This window comes from Thermoascus crustaceus (assembly GCF_041956765.1).
Source record: "Thermoascus crustaceus strain CBS 181.67 unplaced genomic scaffold VTN00scaffold_1, whole genome shotgun sequence".
NCBI lineage: Eukaryota > Fungi > Ascomycota > Eurotiomycetes > Eurotiales > Thermoascaceae > Thermoascus > Thermoascus crustaceus.
The window spans coordinates 5,312,926-5,332,654 of NW_027192527.1; the positions used below are offsets into that span (position 1 = coordinate 5,312,926).

General features: G+C 50.7%; 10 protein-coding genes across 10 annotated transcripts; 6 read left to right on the forward strand and 4 right to left on the reverse strand.

Annotated features, from left to right (window-relative positions):
• Positions 1–552: 552 nt before the first annotated feature.
• Positions 553–1,771, forward strand: VTN00DRAFT_1918 (uncharacterized protein; the record flags this gene model as incomplete). Its single annotated transcript, XM_069428078.1, has 5 exons — positions 553–754; positions 856–977; positions 1,035–1,093; positions 1,149–1,690; positions 1,746–1,771. 5 exons carry the CDS (start codon positions 553–555, stop codon positions 1,769–1,771), a joined length of 951 nt encoding a protein of 316 aa, XP_069292620.1.
• Positions 1,772–2,688: 917 nt separating this feature from the next.
• VTN00DRAFT_1919 (uncharacterized protein) lies at positions 2,689–3,335 on the forward strand (the record flags this gene model as incomplete). The annotated part of the gene is made up of 4 exons (XM_069428079.1): positions 2,689–2,735; positions 2,820–2,878; positions 2,966–3,124; positions 3,244–3,335. 4 exons carry the CDS (start codon positions 2,689–2,691, stop codon positions 3,333–3,335), a joined length of 357 nt encoding a protein of 118 aa, XP_069292621.1.
• Positions 3,336–3,435: 100 nt separating this feature from the next.
• VTN00DRAFT_1920 (mitochondrial 54S ribosomal protein uL16m) lies at positions 3,436–4,265 on the reverse strand (the record flags this gene model as incomplete). Its single annotated transcript, XM_069428081.1, has 3 exons — positions 3,436–3,608; positions 3,684–4,133; positions 4,208–4,265. 3 exons carry the CDS (start codon positions 4,263–4,265, stop codon positions 3,436–3,438), a joined length of 681 nt encoding a protein of 226 aa, XP_069292622.1.
• A 390-nt stretch (positions 4,266–4,655) lies between these two features.
• VTN00DRAFT_1921 (uncharacterized protein) lies at positions 4,656–8,254 on the forward strand (the record flags this gene model as incomplete). The annotated part of the gene is made up of 5 exons (XM_069428082.1): positions 4,656–4,739; positions 4,886–4,910; positions 4,968–5,055; positions 5,121–7,570; positions 7,626–8,254. The coding sequence occupies 5 exons, from the start codon at positions 4,656–4,658 to the stop codon at positions 8,252–8,254; spliced, it is 3,276 nt and encodes a 1,091-aa protein (XP_069292623.1).
• Positions 8,255–9,036: 782 nt separating this feature from the next.
• VTN00DRAFT_1922 (uncharacterized protein) lies at positions 9,037–11,802 on the forward strand (the record flags this gene model as incomplete). Its single annotated transcript, XM_069428083.1, has 3 exons — positions 9,037–9,059; positions 9,158–9,652; positions 9,753–11,802. The coding sequence occupies 3 exons, from the start codon at positions 9,037–9,039 to the stop codon at positions 11,800–11,802; spliced, it is 2,568 nt and encodes an 855-aa protein (XP_069292624.1).
• A 1,032-nt stretch (positions 11,803–12,834) lies between these two features.
• VTN00DRAFT_1923 (uncharacterized protein) lies at positions 12,835–14,668 on the reverse strand (the record flags this gene model as incomplete). Its single annotated transcript, XM_069428084.1, has 3 exons — positions 12,835–13,095; positions 13,173–13,772; positions 14,135–14,668. The coding sequence occupies 3 exons, from the start codon at positions 14,666–14,668 to the stop codon at positions 12,835–12,837; spliced, it is 1,395 nt and encodes a 464-aa protein (XP_069292625.1).
• A 1,318-nt stretch (positions 14,669–15,986) lies between these two features.
• On the reverse strand, positions 15,987–16,704 carry VTN00DRAFT_1924 (uncharacterized protein; the record flags this gene model as incomplete). Its single annotated transcript, XM_069428085.1, has 2 exons — positions 15,987–16,497; positions 16,658–16,704. The coding sequence occupies 2 exons, from the start codon at positions 16,702–16,704 to the stop codon at positions 15,987–15,989; spliced, it is 558 nt and encodes a 185-aa protein (XP_069292626.1).
• A 129-nt stretch (positions 16,705–16,833) lies between these two features.
• VTN00DRAFT_1925 (uncharacterized protein) lies at positions 16,834–18,379 on the forward strand (the record flags this gene model as incomplete). The annotated part of the gene is made up of 4 exons (XM_069428086.1): positions 16,834–17,547; positions 17,595–17,848; positions 17,896–18,270; positions 18,352–18,379. 4 exons carry the CDS (start codon positions 16,834–16,836, stop codon positions 18,377–18,379), a joined length of 1,371 nt encoding a protein of 456 aa, XP_069292627.1.
• Positions 18,380–18,458: 79 nt separating this feature from the next.
• Positions 18,459–19,274, forward strand: VTN00DRAFT_1926 (uncharacterized protein; the record flags this gene model as incomplete). The annotated part of the gene is made up of 3 exons (XM_069428087.1): positions 18,459–18,525; positions 18,568–18,880; positions 19,172–19,274. The coding sequence occupies 3 exons, from the start codon at positions 18,459–18,461 to the stop codon at positions 19,272–19,274; spliced, it is 483 nt and encodes a 160-aa protein (XP_069292628.1).
• Positions 19,275–19,312: 38 nt separating this feature from the next.
• Positions 19,313–19,679, reverse strand: VTN00DRAFT_1927 (uncharacterized protein; the record flags this gene model as incomplete). The annotated part of the gene is made up of 2 exons (XM_069428088.1): positions 19,313–19,546; positions 19,626–19,679. The coding sequence occupies 2 exons, from the start codon at positions 19,677–19,679 to the stop codon at positions 19,313–19,315; spliced, it is 288 nt and encodes a 95-aa protein (XP_069292629.1).
• Between the last annotated feature and the right edge of the window lie 50 nt (positions 19,680–19,729).

The following is a 19,729-nucleotide window of genomic DNA, read 5'->3' on the forward strand; positions in this document are numbered from 1 at the left end:
CCAGACCTTACCGAAGAAGAGGTACGGTTAAGGCTGGCATCATGGAACGGAGAGTGGTCCAGTCTAAGCACGATGAAGTTTATACGGCTTACAAGAGATGGAGGGAAACAGCCTTCAACTTTCCCGCCTAAGGGGTTGTCGTGAATACCTATTTCCAGATATATCTTTTTTTTATGCCCGTGTGTATCCATTTACGATGAGTTTATGCAGTACGATGGTATATAGAGCGCATGTATGTAAAAATTGGCTTGTGAGTAATTTAGATTTTCAAGGGGTTTAATTTGCGCTCAATATTCATGTTCATTCCAAAAAGTCTAGGGAATTTATTATAGAGGAGCCACATGCTGAGCTATGTAGAGCTCCCCCGGCCGCCGATGGCTAGAGTTTTCTCGAGCTTGCTGCACGCGGTCTTGGCGCCGCCCAACTCTTCGGAACGGTAACATCATCGCTCGCCTCGCATCCCAAAAAACTCCAACCAACAACCTCCTTCAATCTGCCAACTCATCACTCTTCTCTCTCCTCGGAATTCCTCAATTCCACTCCCCATTCAAGATGCTGTCTCTCCGCACCTTCACCCGCTCCGTGCCTCGCACATTCTCCCGATCCTTCGCCCTTGCGCCCCGGACCTCCGGGTTGCGACCTTTGTCGACGGTTCAGAAATCCGGTCTTCTGCAGTCTTCTTGGAAGCAGGCTGCCAGACCATCCTACCCTGCCTTCTCGACTGCCACAATTCTGAGAGAACCTGCCGGCGAAGGTGAGCGTCGCCATTGGAGAAGGGGAAAATTTTTCCTCTGACCCCTCATACACATTTTTGGTTTTGCCCGTAGAGGACGGATTTTCTGACATTTGTTGCAGGTGATCTCGAGCTGATCGCTAAGTTTGAGGAGGAGCTGAAGCACGAGAAGGCTTCCGGTCTTAGCGACCTTGAGAGCTCGGTCCAGAATGTCAAATACTTGCTCGAGAACGGCCCTTGGGAGGTGAGTTGGAACGGGCACCCGTTATTAAAAGGCGCAATGTCCTAATTCCGAATCTAGGTCAAGGATGTCCCCGGAGAGCAGGAAGTCGTTTTCACCCGCAAGTTTGGCAATGAAGAGTGAGTAGGGCCGGTACGGTTGTATATGAGCTGCATTCTAACCCATTCTGCTCAGCATCCGTGTCACCTTCACTGTTGCCGACCTCCAGAACCTGAGCGAGCAGGAGGAGTTCGATGACGCCGCTTTCTCCGACGAGATGGACTTCCAGCGCGGCTCTCACCCCGTTAACCAGGGCCGCCCCAGCGGCAGCAACGTTGGAACCCACACCGAGGACCGCCTGGCTCCCTCCGACCGCGAGCTGGACGAGGACCTGGACCGGGACTTTGAGCCCAGCTTCCCTGCCCGCGTCAACGTGACCGTCGAGAAGCCTGGTGCTGGTGCCCTCCTGATCCAGACCGTTGCCCAGGACGGCATCTTCCAGGTCGAGGAGGTTTCTTACTTCTCCAAGCCTGACCTCGCTCACGCCCAGACCGCGGAGAAGGACTGGGCCAGACAGAGCCTGTACGCCGGCCCTCCTTTCGAGAATCTGGACGAGGACCTGCAGAACTATTTTGAGCGCTACCTCGAGGAGCGCGGCATCAACGCCGAGCTGGCCAATGTGATTCCGGACTACATCCAGGTTAAGGAGCAGAAGGAATATGTCCGCTGGCTCGAGAGTAAGTTGTTACGATTTAGTTTATAGATTAACCAGGTACTAATATCTTTCTGTAGACGTCAAGAACTTCGTCGCTGCATAGATCGTTTAATCGCTTCCTGACCAACTCTTTCTCGCACGGCTGGGATATATATATCCTGCGATTCTATGTCCGCGCGATGACGCCAACCCTACACCTCTCCCCCTCTCTCCTCCCAATTCCTCCGTTCTTTTCTTTACTCCCTTTGAAAATTTTATGACCACTTACACCGGTTATTACTCTTTTCATGTTCAGCCCATTATGGGCATGAGTATCGATGAAGGGTATTGCTTTAACGGCTATACCCATACATGTAATATAGATGAAACATATCGAATCCCATGTCTGTTGATGTACCCTGATGACTTCAATCTCTGGTCAAAAACTTAGGCCCCGCTACTTGGATGGTCAGTGGGGTAAACTTCTTACGGCTCCACTAAGCCATGTAATTCCCAGATCTGCGAAAATATGATATCATTCATATGCAGATTCTTTTCCGTCCCAAACTAGACATCCGTCCCTTTGTTCCTGGCATCAGCGGTATTGGTGGTTTTTACTAAAGTAGATAGGATAGGTATCAGAGCTAGGTACCCGCAAGAGGATAGTATCTTGTGCAGTATATGCATTAGAAAATATCATGCATCTAATAGACGAGGTTGGAATTTTCCGTGTATCTACTACAATTCGACCATCAAATTGAAAACGGTCGGACGGAGAAAAAGGTCGAGGGGGGAAGGTTTGCGACCTCAGTTCCATCAGCTTGCCCAGATTCGGCGGACTACGTCATTTGCCATGCCGAACGCAAATTGAGCGGAGCTTCTCAATATGTCACACCGGTCCCAGTTTATGCCTGCAACCTCAGGCCGTTTATTACTAACGATTGAATGGATTGAGAGCCTTCTGGGAAATAAAAGTTTTCGTATTTCTCATACAATCGATCTACTGCGCGGCGCATAGAGTACGATTACGATTCATTCACGATGTCTTCTAAACTCCTCGATACAGAGCCGGGAGGGGAGAGCAGACAGTGCGTTTTCCCCCTCTGCCTTCTCCCATTAATATATTTTTGCCTTTAGCGACAAGCTGACAGGCGCCCCAATTGGTGAAATAGATACGAATCTATCCAGGAGTTCACGAAGCCAAGGCCGAAACAGAGTGGACAGCTCGGTGGTATGTCATGTCGCTTTTTTTTTGCCAATCGCCTAAATCACAGTTGTAGCTCGGCTAATCGGGAGTGATTGTTTGTGTTGGATACAGCCAACGCTGAGCACACGGTCAGTGAAATAAAGACACTTCTTCCGGAGTCGGATGAGCAAGAACGGGAACGTAGGGACAGTTTGGAAGACGGTCAAGAGACGACGGTCGAAGATGGTTTCGGGGGAAAGACGAATAATGTGTCTGGGGAAGTGGACAAAGGTACAGTTCTCGTGGAATTTTATATGAATTTATCTCCCTTTTGTCCTATTTCCTTGCATAAACACAAAGCTCGGCTGCAGAAAAGGAAGAGAAAAGCTGATAGGTAGTGTACACTCAAGACCTGAAACCGGACAATCAGGGCATTGATGAGGCGGCGAGACGGAGTAGGAGACAACAGAGGTATGGGCCTGGTTCGGGTGTCGGGGCATAGGTAGATGGACGTCGAAGGGCGTCATGGCGCGAAGTACATAGTACATAATATAATGGCGGTATCATGAAGGAGGCGGGGAGAAGGAGATCAGCTAAGAAGCTTATTGAGAAGGAGAGTTGCTAGAAGAAGTGGTCTTTGGCGACTCAGGAGACTTTTCCGCGCCGAGGGGCACTTGTCTCCGTGGCCGCTTGAGGCTCTCCAGTGTGACGCCGTTGCCGAGTTTCGTCAGGCCGACGACTGGCGGGTCGCCTTTCTTCACGAACTCCCAGAGTCCTAATGACCAGTTCTGCATCAGCATGGATTGCTTCCACATATAATAACGATAATGTAGATTAACACTGAACGTACCGGGCAATTTGTGAGCCGCCAATCTGAACGCCTCCCTCGCAACCTTCTCGTGCAGATCGCCCTTGAGCTCAAAAACGATCCTGCTTACGGGAATTCGACACGCCCAGTAGTCGAATTTTCCTTTACCCTTACCCATACGCATCTCGTTTCCAGACGTGTAGACACCGATGTTGGCGCTCACCCGCTTGTACAGGGTGTAGTTCATTCCTCTCAGCCGTCGACGGATTGTCTCCTCGCCAATTTTCAGCTGTGCTGCGGATACTCGTCTGTCGTGGTCCTTCATGCGCAGGCCGTAGTCACCCCAGACGACGGTCGTACCGCGAGTCGAACCGCCCGTCGGCACATGGGGACGACCCTTCGGGGACTTGGACTTCTCCATGAATTTCGGAGTCAGCCAGTCGAGAGCCGGAGAGGTCGTCGAGAAACATCGTGAAAGCGAGGGAGTCAAGCCTTTTGCCCAAGAAAATATATGTCAGCATGAATTGGTTGAAAACCTTCGTTTTGCTGGTTTTGATAACGCTCACATGAGGGCCGGAACAGGGCCAATTGAGGCCCTGCAAACATCTTCAGCTGCGGACCCATTTTTGAGAGAACAGAAGGGAGGCAGATCCTAGCTGAAGAGTGAAAGAGGGCGACTTGTCACGGTTTGGCTGCTCGATCTCGAAATCTGCGGCTCTTGTCGCCGACTCGCAGATGCGGCGCTGGATTCCCCGATGTCCCGAAAGGGCGCAAGCGCCCGAGTGCACGTGCCACAATGCTTTGCCTTATGTAAGCACATTAATGGATCACGCTGGGGCGCAGGCGCAGGCAGGCGCGTCTCCCCGCGGAAAGGACGTGTTAGTTTCCTGTCTTTGGAGAGCTGGGTCGCAACACCACCTCGCACCGTGCTCCTGCGGGCTATCATCAACTGCCTCCCGGTTCTATTTTCTTTTTTTATTTTGTTGATGGATCGTTGCATGTAGTAAATCCAACATGCCCGCTGATATTAGGAGCTTCTTTGGTGGCAAGAGCAGCCAAGATTCCAATGCCTCTGCGGCAAAGACCCCAGTGAAGGAGGTACGCATGTGATTTTTGTATATGTTTCTTTCACAGATTATATTTCTATTCAGATATACGTTGGGTTCAATGCTCAATGTGCTTCTTTGAGCTTGTACATACGTCATTCTTGGGAAAGTAACCTGCTGACGCTGGATGAACGCCAGGATCCCTCTGCCACACGAAAGAGGCGTATGATATTATCTTGATGCAATTTAAGATCTACATTTTCTGACAGCTAGAATATAGGTAGCAGGAAGGTTGTGGACGACAGCGAAGAGGAGGAAGCTCCTCCCGTTAAGGCGCCAGCACCTAAGGCTAAGCCAGCAAAAGAACAGTACAGGCCTCTTTCATACTTTCTTTTATGTCGGGGTATAGCAGCTGATATATTTGCAATTGCAGAAAGGTAGAAGCAGCTAAAGGCGAACCTACGACCACTTCCGCGTATTTCGCATCGACCAAGAAGAGAGGGAGGCCTCCGAAAGCGGAGAACACGGAGACGACTGATACCCCAGAGCCGCAAAATCGCACCTCTTCGAACGGAAAGGTCGATAAAGGTACACCTAAAACCAAGAAAACGAAGGGAATAGATAATCCAGCCGAGATTCGCGGAGAGACTCCCCCTTCGGTCAGGAAGGAACGATCTCAAAGAAATCCGGCGCAAGAGACAAACAAAAAGGTCCATACTATCGATGTTGAAGATAACCTTGGCGGGGATGATATCTTTGCGACGGAGTACCGGAAGTCGGGGAGGGGTGATGACGACTACGCCGAGGAGGATGAGGATCAAAGCGACTTCGAGGAGCTCGTCGTACAACCGGCGGTTGCAGCATCTGAAGATGCAACGAGAAAGAAGCGAGCGTCCATGCCCGATGGTGATGAGGATGTGGTAATGGAGGATGTACCCAAGGCTTCGTCGAAACACTCGAAAGTTTCACCTATGAAAAATGGACGCAAACGCAAGTCTGAAGCACTGCTCGACAAAGATGAAGATAGCGAATCGTATGAGGAGACAAAGAAGCCTGCACAGCGGAAGACAGCCTCCACTCCAGCTCCGAAGAAACCGAAAGCGACACCTACCAAGAAAGACAGGCCGGAGAGCAAAGAGATCCAGGATATTTTTGATAGTATCCCAACTGTCAGGCCGCCTACACCACCTCCGCCATCTGGTGAGCCTAGGAAGTTCAACTTTGCCAACCAAGCCCAGCGGTCACAGCCTCCTCCTGGAGCCGGAACCAAGGAGATACCTGTCGGGGCCGAGAACTGTCTTGCTGGTCTATCTTTCGTATTCACCGGTATCTTGGATACGCTAGGCCGCGAGGAAGGGCAGTCGCTTGTTAAAAGATATGGTGGTAAAGTCACCTCTGCACCCAGCTCGAAAACAAGCTATGTTGTCCTAGGCAGCGACGCGGGCCCCAAGAAGCTCGAGACGATTAAGAAGTTCAACCTTAAGACGATAAATGAGGACGGTCTCTTCGAGTTGATCAGGCGGCTCCCCGCCAATGGTGGTGATGGGAAGGCAGCGGAGAAGTACGAGGAAAAGAAGAAGGCTGAAGAGAAGAAGATTAGAGAGATGGCTGCTGAAATTGACCGAGAAGAGAAGCAAAAGGCCAAGGCCATTGGCTCATTGGGAGCTAATGCTCCAAAAGGAACCGAGACGACACCTTCAGGGTCTCAAGGACCTAGGACGGATGATCGTCTCTGGACCACAAAATACGCACCAACGTCTATAAACATGATCTGTGGAAACAAGGGTGTCGTGGAGAAGCTTCAATTCTGGTTGCGAAACTGGCGGAAGAATGCCAAACTGAATTTCAGTCGACCAGGCAAGGATGGCTCCGGCACTTACCGTGCTGTCATGCTCCATGGGCCTCCGGGTGTTGGTAAGACAACTGCGGCGCATTTGGTTGCCAAGCTCGAGGGCTTCGACATAGTTGAGACGAATGCAAGTGATACTAGGAGCAAGAAGCTTGTGGAAAGTGGTCTTCTTGGAGTTTTGGACACGACTTCTCTTCAGGGCTACTTCTCCGGCGAGGGGAAGAAGGTTGAAAGTGAGAAGAAGAATCTCGTACTGATCATGGACGAGGTCGATGGAATGTCAGCCGGTGATCGAGGCGGTGTCGGAGCTCTGGCAGCTGTTGCCAAGAAGACTCGGATTCCGCTGATTCTGATCTGCAATGACCGGAGACTGCCGAAGATGAAGCCTTTCGACCATGTAACATATGAACTGCCTTTCAGACGGCCTACTGCCGAGCAAATTCGGGCCAGATTGTCGACTATTTGCTTCAGAGAGGGCCTCAAGATTCCACCTCAAGTCCTTGACGGCCTGATTGAAGGCACGCACTCAGATATACGTCAAGTGATTAATATGCTGTCCACGGTGAAGCTTGATCAGCAGCAGTTAGACTACGACAAAGGCAAAGAGATGTCCAAGGCGTGGGAAAAACATGTCATCCTGAAGCCGTGGGACATCGTCAGCAAGATCTTGAGTGCGCAAATGTTCTCTCCAAGCTCGAAGTCTACCCTCAATGATAAGATCGAGCTTTACTTTAACGACCATGAGTTCAGCTATCTGATGCTTCAAGAAAACTACTTGAAGACTAACCCTATGCTGGCTAGTGGCTACCAGGGGAAAGAACGATCTTTGAAACTACTTGAGCTTACTGATAAAGCAGCTTCAAGCATCAGTGACGGCGACCTTGTTGATAGCATGATCCATGGTTCCCAGCAGCAATGGAGCTTGATGCCGACGCATGCTGCTTTCAGCTTTGTCCGGCCGGCTAGCTTCATGTCTGGTAATATGATAGACCGGCCAGCATTTACCAGCTGGCTTGGTCAGAATAGCAAGCAAGGTACGTTACATTTGATTCATCTCTTGATGATTCTTTGCTGACGTCTATTTCTTAGGAAAACTCGCACGTTATGTCAAGGAAATACAGGGCCATATGCGTCTTCGCTCTATAGGTGATCGTGACGAGATCAGACAGCAGTATTTCCCAATCCTCTGGAACAAGTTAATCCGGAGATTGATGGATGAGGGTAAGGACAGCGTCGAAGATGTCATTGACCTCATGGACAGTTACTTCCTCACTCGCGAGGATTGGGATGCTATGGTCGAGCTTGGCCTCGGTCCGATGGACGAGTCCAAGGTGAAAATTGACTCTCAGACGAAAGCCACTTTCACACGTCTTTACAACCAGCGTTCACACCCACTGCCCTTCATGAAGACTAGCAGCGTTGTGGCACCAAAGAAGATGCCCAAGGTCAAGCCTGACATCGAAGACGCGATTGAGGAATCCGACGAGGAAGAAGAAATTCTCGAAGGGGAGGCCAGACAGGAAGACGAGAGCGAAGAGCTTGATTTAAAGAAGGACAAGTACGTCAAAGTGCCGAAGAAATCAGCGGCTCAAAAGGGCGGTGCAGGAAAGGGAAAGAAAACTGCGAAGGCCAGCAAGGCCAACGACGATGATTTCATTGACGACGATGAGGAGGAGAAGCCTAAGAAACGGGGTCGCAAGCCAAAAGCAAAAGCTTGAGATTTCACGAACTGGCAGGGTGGCGTTGTATGAGTCTAATCTTACGCATGGAAGCGCCTTGGGTAGGATGTAATCTGGTCGGATTCTGTACAGTAAAAATCTTGCAATGAAACGTTACCGGACATCTTATGCACTTTCTGGGGTTTTACGATTCTGTTTCGGGTACTCCCCATGGTGTTGGATTGCAACCAAAAGGTACTCTTGTTGTGATAGTGATTACGTGGAATTGAATAATTCATATTCAAGAAGGAACCAAAGTAACATGATACTATTTGTAGATCTCTGCGACTTGAGAGTAAAGGCTGGATAACTCCAGCAAAGGCATTGTTAGCTTAGTGGATAGATGGGTCAGGGTCTCAAACTACTGAAAACGGAGCGATCCGGTCCTGACGCGGCCGGACTTCCCCACGGGAGAGTCGGGTATTGGAGCAACACCTCCCCAATCAGTATCGCGGGTCTGCGACGATCTCACGCTGTCCGATCGTGAACTTTCCCCTACCGTCACGAACTCCACGCTTTCACAAGATTCCCTGTTCACAACGTTCCTTTCTTCAGGCTGGCCCTGATTGAGTCTCTACGTTTTCTTCACGCTCTTTGAAGTCCTGTACTCCGCAAGATACCGTCTTCACTGGATGCCATATGTTCTAGGATCGGCCATGCCGATCGCGACCTGAGTTACTTCTACTTCACCATCCGTCGATCAGGTCAGCCAGCACAGTTTGAGGGCCAGATCTGCTCTGTGCTATAGTCAGATTTACAGTCTTAGTCTTTGAGGCTAGAAAATGTCTCTCCTTCAGAATGAGGAGTAAGTCGCGATACGGACCCCGCATTCCCGTTTCCCGCACGGCAATGCCCCGGTTCCTAGATCATGCGATTGATCGACTAAACACGATTGCTATATAGTTTCACGATCTGGCAATTACGCACATCATACCTATCCACGATCAAGGATGGCGTCGGCGACCGTCTCATCAATGTCAACAACAATGTACTCAACACCCCGGGCTTTCGCGCCGCTGGCTGGTCCTCGACTTCCACGAATCCTGCTGCCCTGACCGTCGCTGCTCATATCAAACGCACCTACTCTCCGCCAATTCCTACCACGACTGCCGTTTCGTCGGAATATTACCAGTTCAGTGCCACTCGGAATGCCAACAACGAAACAAACGAGAAGGGATTCGGGTTCGGCGAGGAGGGAGATGATGAGGAAGGTGGAATGGTGACTGGCGGTGGAGGGAGTACGTATACGTTCGGGCCACGGCACCATGGAAAGGGTGGGAAGAGGAGTCGCCGGAGGGAACGCCAGCAGCAGGAGCACCAGAGACAGCGCGAAGCGGAGGAGGAAGATTCCAGCGACCTGAGCGATGATACCGATGAGGAAGGCGACTCGAACAACAGGTTAGTAACGCATGATGTCCAGCATCCTTCACATGACGAAAGGCTCTCGGTTTTTTTTTTATGTTTGCCCTGCAGTTTCCCCTGCTTACACACTCTCTAGGGCTGCTCAGCAGATAAAGTTCTCCAAGATGCCGATAAGAACTCGGGCCGGGTCTTCACCAATCCGGGCATTAGATCGCCAGGATGGCCCGGAAGTGATGGTGACTTCACCCTCTCGCACAAATGTGGGCAGCCGATACCGAAGGGGCTCCCTGGGAGCAGTCGAGGCAGTGAAAGAGCGCGCACGGCGAGATACTGCTACGAGCAGCGACATGTCCTCTGAGAACGAGTTAGATCCATCGGTCTTTAAACGGCGGCAGATCCAGTTCTCGTCTCAGGATCAGGTCATCGAGCCAGCGCAAAAGAAGCTCGACGAGCATGGCGGCGATTTGGATGGTGAACACATGCCCCTCGGAGACCTGAATGAGCAAGACGAAAATTCCGACGCAGAATCTGTCGAATCTGCGCTCTCTTCTGAATTTGATGCCACAGCTGGTTCGGCCTCGTTGCTGGAAGACGTCGACATTACCGGCAGTTTAGGCTCGTCTTCACCAATGGCAATGATGCATAAGCTGCAAAACGGAGCAGAGCCTCAGACGGCATCACCGAAAAAGCCCAAGAATCCCGCCCCTGAATTGCAGGAGCTTCCTCCTCCTCGCCCAATCAGTGCGGTACAACCTGTCAGTCTGCTCTCTAAAGCGCTCAACGCCCGAAAGAAAGCACCTGCCAATCCTGTCGAAAGATTTGCGGTGTTATCAGGGAAGGGCTCCAACACCGCATTGAACATCAAAATTTATGCTCCGTTCTCCTCTGAGCCCGATGAGCCTTTTGATATGCCGCTTCTCCGGGAATCCACCGATGGAGACAATACGGGTCCCGTGACTGTTGCAGAGGCCATCGGACTAAGCCTGTGGAGATATACTGAGGAGGGTCGAAAACCGCCCATAGAGCATAGTAAACTGAGTGTGAACAGATGGACTCTGAGAATGGTCGAAGATGGTGAAGTCGAGTATGATTTCCCGCCTCTAGGGCGGAACCTGCCAATTGTCGATTTCACCTCAAACAATAACAGAGCTGCCGCAGCCAGGGGGCGATCAAGGAGCAAGCCCTATGATGAGTTTGCTCTTGTCGAAGCTACACAGGCTGAATTTGAGGAAAACGAACGCCTATACCCCAACTTTAGCAGTCAAGCTGCCGTCCCCGAGGAGAGTAGCGATCTTGCACAGCCAGTGTCGAATACTGCAAATCAGCCCGCGGCTCCAACCAAGCCTACCACTAACCGTCCGATACTAGGCCAACCCTTCTCTTCGGCGTTGAATGACAGCAGTCTCACTCCCGCGGACCGGCCAGCGGTACAGGCATCCCATGCGACCCGAAAGGGTGTCGCCAAGACCCTTAAGATCCGGTTCATCAATATTGAGACATCTAGCCAGGTTATGACAGTAAATACGTCTACGGACAGCTATATTGCAGAGATCCTTGATTCGGTATGCAAGAGATGGAGGCTCGACAAAGGAAACTACCTCCTGAAGGTCACGGGATCCAACACCGTCGCGCCGTTGGACCGCACCGTCGAGGCACTCGGCAATATCACAGAGCTTGACTTGGTCCGCAGGCGCTTTGGCGCAGGCCCGCTCTCGCTGGGAGGCTCGCCGGGTAGCTCTTCCCCTAACGCACCTCTTCTAATCGACAATGCGAATGCGTCAAAGAAAGGCAAGAAAGGCGAAAAGCGAATGCTACACCCTCTCGCCCAGAAGCAGGACCTCATTGGAGGCTACTACCGTCGCTACCACGTATTCCGCAAACAGCCCATGTCCTTCACTGCTTCGAACCAGCGCGTGTTGGCCTTTGACAACGACTACATGCACATCATGCCCGGCGATACGGGCAAGACGGTACTTGAGAATAGCGCCAAGACGCGATCCATCAGTTTCAACGATGTCGTGGGATGTAAAGTGAGTCGACGCCATCCGAAGAGCTTCCGGGTCATGGTCCTCAGGGGCAACGACGCCAGTGAGCAGAAGCGGTACGATTTTGAGGCCCGAAGTGCGCTGGAGGCGGTGGAGATCGTGGAGGAGATCAAGAAGAATATGGCGCATTATCGCATATAACGCTTTTTCCCTTCCATCTCGCTCTCCCCTACTTAGCCCAGGCACCCGAGCCCCATTTCTTCTGTTTCAGCTTCTGCCTTATGGATATCCCTTTTTGTCTTGGCATTTTTATGCATGCCTGTGGGTTTTCATTTCATGGACCGCAGCAAACTCTTTTGCGGACAAGTTGGAATTTGAATAGGGTCGACATTATCCTTGTCGTGCAGCCTACCTTACGTGAATCGGTCATCACGATGCAACCGTTGTATGAAGTGAACAACTTCCGGTTGCTTCTTCTGGTGTATGTAAGTAAGCAAGCAGATAGAGCTAGCATATTGTGTGCTTTTGCAACAGCGATCAAATAAAGCTGAGCGGTAATCTGCGTACTGTACAGGATAGGACGTAGGAGTAGCAAATTTGGGATTTGTCAGTAGGTAGCGTGTCTTTTATGGATGTAGATATATTAATACACATATATATATGCCGATAGATTGCGGAAGGAAAACAGTTGGCTGGTGTGTTTAGGATCTGCCTGGCTGTGTCTTTAGATCTTGGGATTTATATTTCAGCACGGGTATCGACGTCTGTAACATATGCTTTGAGATCCCCCCATTTCTAAAACGCTATATCCTATCTAACTAGCGAATTCCACTGGTACATGAGACTGTTTATTTAACATTAGATAGGTATAGATGCTAGTCGACCGGAAGAACTGAAGAAGATAAGTACCTCTGGTAGAGACTGGACCGCCAGAATCCGATGATGGGTTTAAAGAAAATAATCACGAATCAGAAAAGGAAAAAGTACAATAATACATGCAACATGAACACATAGATTCTATCATTCATAATCCATTGACCCGGAGGAGTAGAATATCGATCTAGATTAGGTAGATAGTCATTAGTTTAGTCCGTCATGTGCAGGGCTTATCTCAAAATTTTTCAAAAAGAACATCCAACGTCCCTTCATCACAAAACATTCGTCTACCGTTTCCCACTATCTTTCACCGTCCCAAGAGCATATATCACTGATGAAAAAGAGTGAATCACAATCTCAAAGCCTCTCCATCAACTTCCTCGCGCCCCTCTTCCGGATCCCCTCGCCGCAGGTCAACAGCAGGTAGGGAACAGGGACCAGAACCAGGCCCAGAATCCCAAGCAGGGTGTTGCCCCATCCGATGCCTAGGACCTCGTACATCCGCGGGGCTGCGAGGGGCAGGACGCCCGCCATGATGGAGCGGATGACGGTGTTGGCGGCGATGGCGGAGGCGGCGTGGATGGTGAAGGCGTCGATGTGGTATGTTTGGAGGCTCATCTGGTTGGTTTACCAATCAATCAGCCTTTGTCTCTTGGGTGAAAGTGATTTTGTTCTTTTTAAGTTGCACGACTTACGAAGATAAGAGCATTCCCATACCCAAGGATCGCAGTCCCCGCCAACGGCATGATCCAGTGCATCTTCGCCTGCGCGGACCATCCGTACCAGAAGAATCCGATGGGCATTAATACCCCTCCGATAACCGTGAGCGGTAGTCTATACTCTGGTTTCATCTCCCCATCCTCATCCTTGCCTCCTTCTTCCTTTCTGCTTCTTCTCATCCGCCTCAGGATCCTATCACTCATGTAGGCGAAGAAGATCTGTGCGAAGAGAAACCCCACCCCTATCCCCAGATATGTCAGGCGGGAAATGCTAGGGCTGAAGTCGTAGGTCGTCCTGAAGATCTCTGATAGGGTAGTGATAAGGAGGTAGAAGTAGGAGTAGACCAGGCCCATGTAGGTCGAGAGGACGAGGACGATGGGTGAGAAAGCTAGCATCTTCATCGCACGGGTTATACCGCGCTTGAAGTGTGCGCGGGGGGTGAGATTGGATGCGTATTGTGAATGGAAGGCCGGATCTCCTGTCTTCTGGCGAAGATGAGATGCTTTGCGTTCGAGGAGGACTGGAGCATACGTTTCGCGGAAGAAGATGAAGGATGGGAGGGTTATTGCGCTGATCTGTAGGCTTATCATGTTAGTCGCTCTACCATGTCTGAAAAGGTCATCGTTGCATGGATGCTACGATGATAGAAAGCTCATATACTCACTGCTATAGAAAGAACCCAAAAGATCCATCTCCATCCTTTTGCAGCCCCTAGAAAACCGTCGGCCACAGGACCTACTACCGGTCCTACTAGAAGGCCGGTGGAATACATTGCTAGAGCAAAACCTCTCTTCTCCTGTCGGATAGTATCTGCAATTATCCCTCCGCCGTTCGTCAGGGCAACAGAGGCAAAGCAGCCCTGAAGGAGGCGAAACCAGATCAATGCGGTCATAGATGGCGCCAAAGCACATGCAAGTGAGAATGCAAGAAAACCTACATTTCCTGTGTGTTGCACGATCAGACGACCATACAGCTCCGACAGAGGCGCGAAGACGAGAGGACCGGCGGCCAGTCCCAGGACAAAGACCGTAACAACAAACGACCCAAGTGCAGCATTCGTGGAACCAAATTCCGCCATCACAGACGGCACGACGGGGGCGAAGAATCCTGAACAGAGGCCAGTTAGGAAGGTACTGGCGCTGACAAGTACGATGAGGAGACAGCGGATCCAGAATGGCCAGTTCAGAGGGTTTGCTGGATCGGACGGTGAGTCCCAAGATACCTCGTGGACATTTTCGTCTTCTGGACATCTAACTGTTGGTAGCGCGGTGCCTTTAGGATCTGTTGATTCTTTGCAACTATCTCGGTCTTGCTGTATAGACTCGTTGCTGCTGTTTGTAGATGGGTATCCGGGGACGTCGATGATGCTCCCGTGAAATGACATTTCCAAGTCTAGGTTAATTATATGATCATCTTGTTGTTCATGCCTCTCTTCCTTTGAAACTGAGCCATCCTTTTCTATGAGATCCATGGTTCCGTTTTTCACCAGAGATGAGTACGGGAGCGTATAGTCTGTTCTATGAGAAGGGACGGGAAATAAATCAATTGATCGATTCTTGTGCTGTCAGGAGAATTAGCTGAGTATCTTCGGACTTTTGTCTACTCGTACCTTCTATAGTGTAAGCTGTAAAGAGGACAATTGACAATGACACTGATCCCATGTTCAGATCATCCGAGCGGCGTCGGCAAATATATACATAAGCCAAAAGGAAACACATAATTGTGGCTTTCCTATCTGTCAGCACTACTACAACTACTCAATGCCCCCTGCAAGTGCTGGATTTTTCACTGCTACTTTCGGATTCCATACTCGAGGGCTTGGACGCCATGTTGGTCTGGGCTTCGAACACACTCCCATTTTGGAAACCGTTTCAGGAGGTCGACCGAGCGGTGTTTCTCGACTTGACAAATGTAAATTGATCAGACGAGAATGAACGCAGTGCCCGCTCGCTGTAGTACATGGGTCATCCTTTATTTTCCTTTATTTGTCATTCTCGTATGGCCTTACGTCCGCGAGGCAAAAAATGAAATGGCCAACTCGTACCGACTGACCACCATGTCCCGTTTTCTCGGATAACCGCGTGGAAAGTTTAAACACGCTTTTTTCTTTGTTCCATTGTGCACTTCGGCTAGGATCTGCACAAAACGCAATCTAGACATCAGAAAAGGAAAAAAAAGCGCTAACAGTTTCTCCATGATATGTATGAATCTGCTGGCGACATACTGGAAGAATCAAAACCACACTCTGTAGGAATGTTGTAATGGAATTCATGGATTGAAACAACAGCCTTGTGACGCACTGGACCTTGGGAATAGACGAGAACCGAGCAACATTTGCAACCATACCTGATTGGACACCTAAGGTTAGAGTACTCCGTACCTCTTAAAGAATTGCGATAGCTTCTTTGTCAGTCCGCTGCATAAAAGACAGCTTCCAAGAGGTTAAATGACTCGTACTTCAGGAGGCTAGACGATACTGTTGTTGATAGGAAAGGAGTCTTATAAGCCGACGAGCCAGTAGATCTGCAGGCTGACCGCCATGAGCGCGATGGAGACGCAGGGTCCGCAACGAGCAAGTCTAGGTATATGGATAAGCCCGAAGCGGGGGCGTCCAAGCCATGGAAAGCCGTGGATCGCCCGGAGCGAGTCGAGCAGCGCTGTTGACAGCCTGAACACGGCCGGAGTGGAGCATGGCAGGATGACGATGATATATACTGTACACAGCAATCGAGGACTTGGGCGCTATGTCAGAGTTAGCTTGCTGACCCAGAGAGGCGTTTGGTGCATGCTTAGCCAGAGCCCGGTGGCTCAGTAGTGTCTTCAGAGGCCGTTGGTGCTGTCGAGCGCCCGTTGACAGGCGTTGGTTGTAGCGTCGAAGAGCCCAAGAGGCGACCGGATGATGGAGCTCGACTTCCCGACACTCTCGTCCCGCCGGCGCTGTCCTCTCCATCTCGTGTCTCTCTCTCCCTGCGCCTCCGATCAGCCTCCCGTCCTCCTGTGCTGCTTATCCCGACCCTGATCCTCCTCCTGCTGTGCCTCTCTGCCGTCTCTCCCGGCCCAGCGTTGCTTTCATCCGATCTCGAGCCCTGCTGAGTTGCCGTGGCCCCCTTCTCTGGCGCATCGTTCCGAAAACGGCCTCCCTGGAACCAGCCAGCGAACCCATTGTGCTCTGATTCTCCCACTGTCCTCCTTCGAGAAGAGGAGCGGATCACGCGGGCTTGGTCTTTCCATCCGTCACGGTTCGTGGTCGCTGTCCGCGCGGGGCAAGGCTGGCAGGCTCTCCCTCTCTCCGCCCATAAGCTGTGTTCGATCACAGTCGCCAGAGCATCATCTACCAACCCCGCTCTGACGTTCTTCAATTCGCACCCTTCAGTCCTCGAGAAGTTCACTGCCTCTAGTCGCAGAAAAAGGCCAATTCACGCTCGGATCGGACGGCCACATAGACTCGTTATCTACGAACCCCAAGTGACACGACAAGCTTCTATTCTCTTCTATCGGGCCTTCCATAGCCGGGTGTCTGATATCTCTGTCGAGGGCTACTGGAAAGCCCAAGGAATCAGCTAATTGTTGGGAACCGACCGCTCATGAAAGATATCTTAGACTCTCTCGTAGTCTGAGACCCGTCCAATCCATCTCATGCCGAGTTTAGGAGGTTTGTTGAAGAAGAAGCGGTCGACGAAGGACTCGAACACCAGCTCAAATAATCCCAACTCCCCCTCATCACCTATTGCGGAAGCATCACCCGTGATCACCGAAGAGCCCGTCGCAATCGAGAATTCACAGACGGTCGCGTCGGACCCTCAGCCACAGTCGAACAATAAGGACAGCCGGCCGGCCGATGCAAACAAGTACCAGATGAGATCACATATGAACCGCACCGTGTCACATCCCACAGTATCTACTGCGGCTTCTAACCTTCCGCAGCAGCATCAAAATGTCGCCAGTATAAATAATATAATAAACCAGCCTCAGCATGGGGCCGAGGCAGGCCGGGCGACTGGGCAGATGCAGCAGCAAGCCGCAAAGACGCAAGTCCGAAATCTGAAGGGAAAGTACTCGTTGGAAGATTTCACGCTACAGCGGACCCTCGGGACAGGCAGCTTCGGTCGAGTACATCTGGTGCAGTCGAGACATAACCATAGATTTTATGCGATCAAAGTGTTGAAGAAGGCGCAAGTGGTCAAGATGAAGCAGGTCGAGCACACGAATGATGAAAGGAGAATGCTGCAACGAGTCAGACACCCTTTCCTCATCACGCTGTGGGGTACCTTCCAGGATTCCAAGAACCTGTATATGGTGATGGATTTTGTCGAAGGTGGAGAGTTGTTTAGTTTGCTTCGCAAGTCGCAAGTAGGTGACATCGCCTTTGTGAGTCGGCCAGTACTGACAAGATCCAGCGGTTTCCAAACCCAGTCGCTAAATTCTATGCTGCCGAAGTGACATTGGCGTTGGAGTATCTGCACTCGCAGCATATCATCTACCGGGATCTGAAGCCTGAAAACCTCCTTTTGGATAGACATGGCCACCTGAAGATCACTGATTTTGGTTTTGCAAAGGAGGTGCCAGATATTACTTGGACGCTGTGCGGAACACCCGATTATCTGGCCCCGGAGGTTGTATCATCCAAGGGCTACAACAAGTCTGTTGACTGGTAAGGGATCTCCTATCTGATTTCTTGCATTTAACTGACGAATAAAGGTGGTCCCTTGGAATTCTTATTTTCGAGATGCTTTGTGGCTTCACGCCATTCTGGGATAGCGGCTCGCCAGTGAAGATCTATGAAAATATCCTCCGAGGAAAGATAAAGTATCCTCCGTATATGCACCCCGACGCCGTCGACCTACTCTCTCAGCTCATCACGCCTGATCTCACTAAGCGTTTGGGAAACTTGCACGGCGGCTCAGAAGATGTAAAGAACCACGCTTGGTTTGCGGAGGTCACATGGGATCGACTTCTGAGGAAGGATATCGATGCTCCCTATGTGCCACCCGTCAGAGGAGGACAAGGAGATGCCAGCCAGTTTGACAAGTATCCTGAGGAGACGGAAGCGTACGGTTGTCAAGGTGACGATCCGTAAGTGCCCTACTTCTCCCCCTATGGAGACTGTTTCCGTCTGCACATTGTTGAGTGACAATGCTGATGCGTTTTCACCAGTTATGGCCATTTATTCGTTGATTTTTAGCGCGATCTACGACGGAATGGATCTACGAGAAGAGTCAGCGTCGGATGACTAATATCATTCCGAATCACTTCTCATCAACATGATCCCGCCATTTGCATTGATCTATCGTTACATTACGTTGCCAATCTTTCCTCTCGGCGACGATGGTTTGTCGCTAGTCGACTAATTATTTGCCAATGTTTCTTTAGTAGTCGCAAGAGCGATATGTGAAAATTTCTGGATCCGGATCCGAAAAACAGTTTTTTTGCGGGTACTTTCTCCGTCGTTTGAGTTCGGGTTAAGGGATAATCGGCCCGATGGAGGCTGGGTGCGATCGCATACGATGGGATTTGTATGTATGCATGTCCTTTCGCTTCAGTCCTTGGACGCTGTTTTACCTTGTTCCTTTAATTCAGTTCTCTGCGATGTTATGCCGCCAGCTCGCTCGGTTTTGTCTGCTTCGTTTGGCTATCGCCCACGATCCGAGCTTGTTTCCGGTAGTCGTCAAAGAGGCTGGGGGATGTGTGTCTGATTAGGTTTCCTTTTTCTTTGTTTTCCCATATAGCATCGACGGGATCTTTTTCTCGATCTAACTGGCTTTAGAAACAGAGCATTAATGATGCTACGTGAAGAGAAAAAAGTCGAGAGTCGCTGTCATAGTTACGTAGTCATCAATTAAGTACTTATATCTACGAAACGCCTCAAAAGTGTAAAATATATGAGACGGATCGCCTTTTCTCGTCCACACCCATTTTCAGCATTTCTATCATAATCGTAGCCTTTTTTCAATAATGAGAACACTCTGCGGTACAGGCGTCCCGCCCATATTGTACATATAGTCACATCACATCTCTTTCGGGAGAAGAACAGAACCGGACTGATAATACTCTCTCGGCCCGTCCAATCATGCTTCTAATTCCCAGGAATCCGACTCAATCGCCAATCGAAAAATCATTACAGGAGGCTGCTTCCCCCCGACGAGCCGGTAGCCATGGCGGCCACGGTCGCGGGATCCTGGCCGCCCATCTTCTTGCTCTCCTTGCCGACGCGAGCGATGTATGTCCGGCTGGTGGTGTTCCACATCGAGATGTACTTCTCCATGCAGGTGGAGAGGCAGCTCTGCTCACCGGAGGACAGCGACGAGCCGGGGGTGGGGATGCACTTGTCGAAGCAGTGTTCGTTGAGTTTCTGTAGGACGGTCAGTCAAGACTGTTCCAGCTAGAAGAGGCTTGCGCCAAAAATAATCAGATATCAATTGGGACCGTACGCTCATCAAGGCACGGGCGTTGGTCATGGCCGCCTCGGCTTGGATCTGCTTCATGAGGGCGGTCTTGAGCTCCTCGGAGGAGTTGGGAGCGGAGGAGGAGGAGC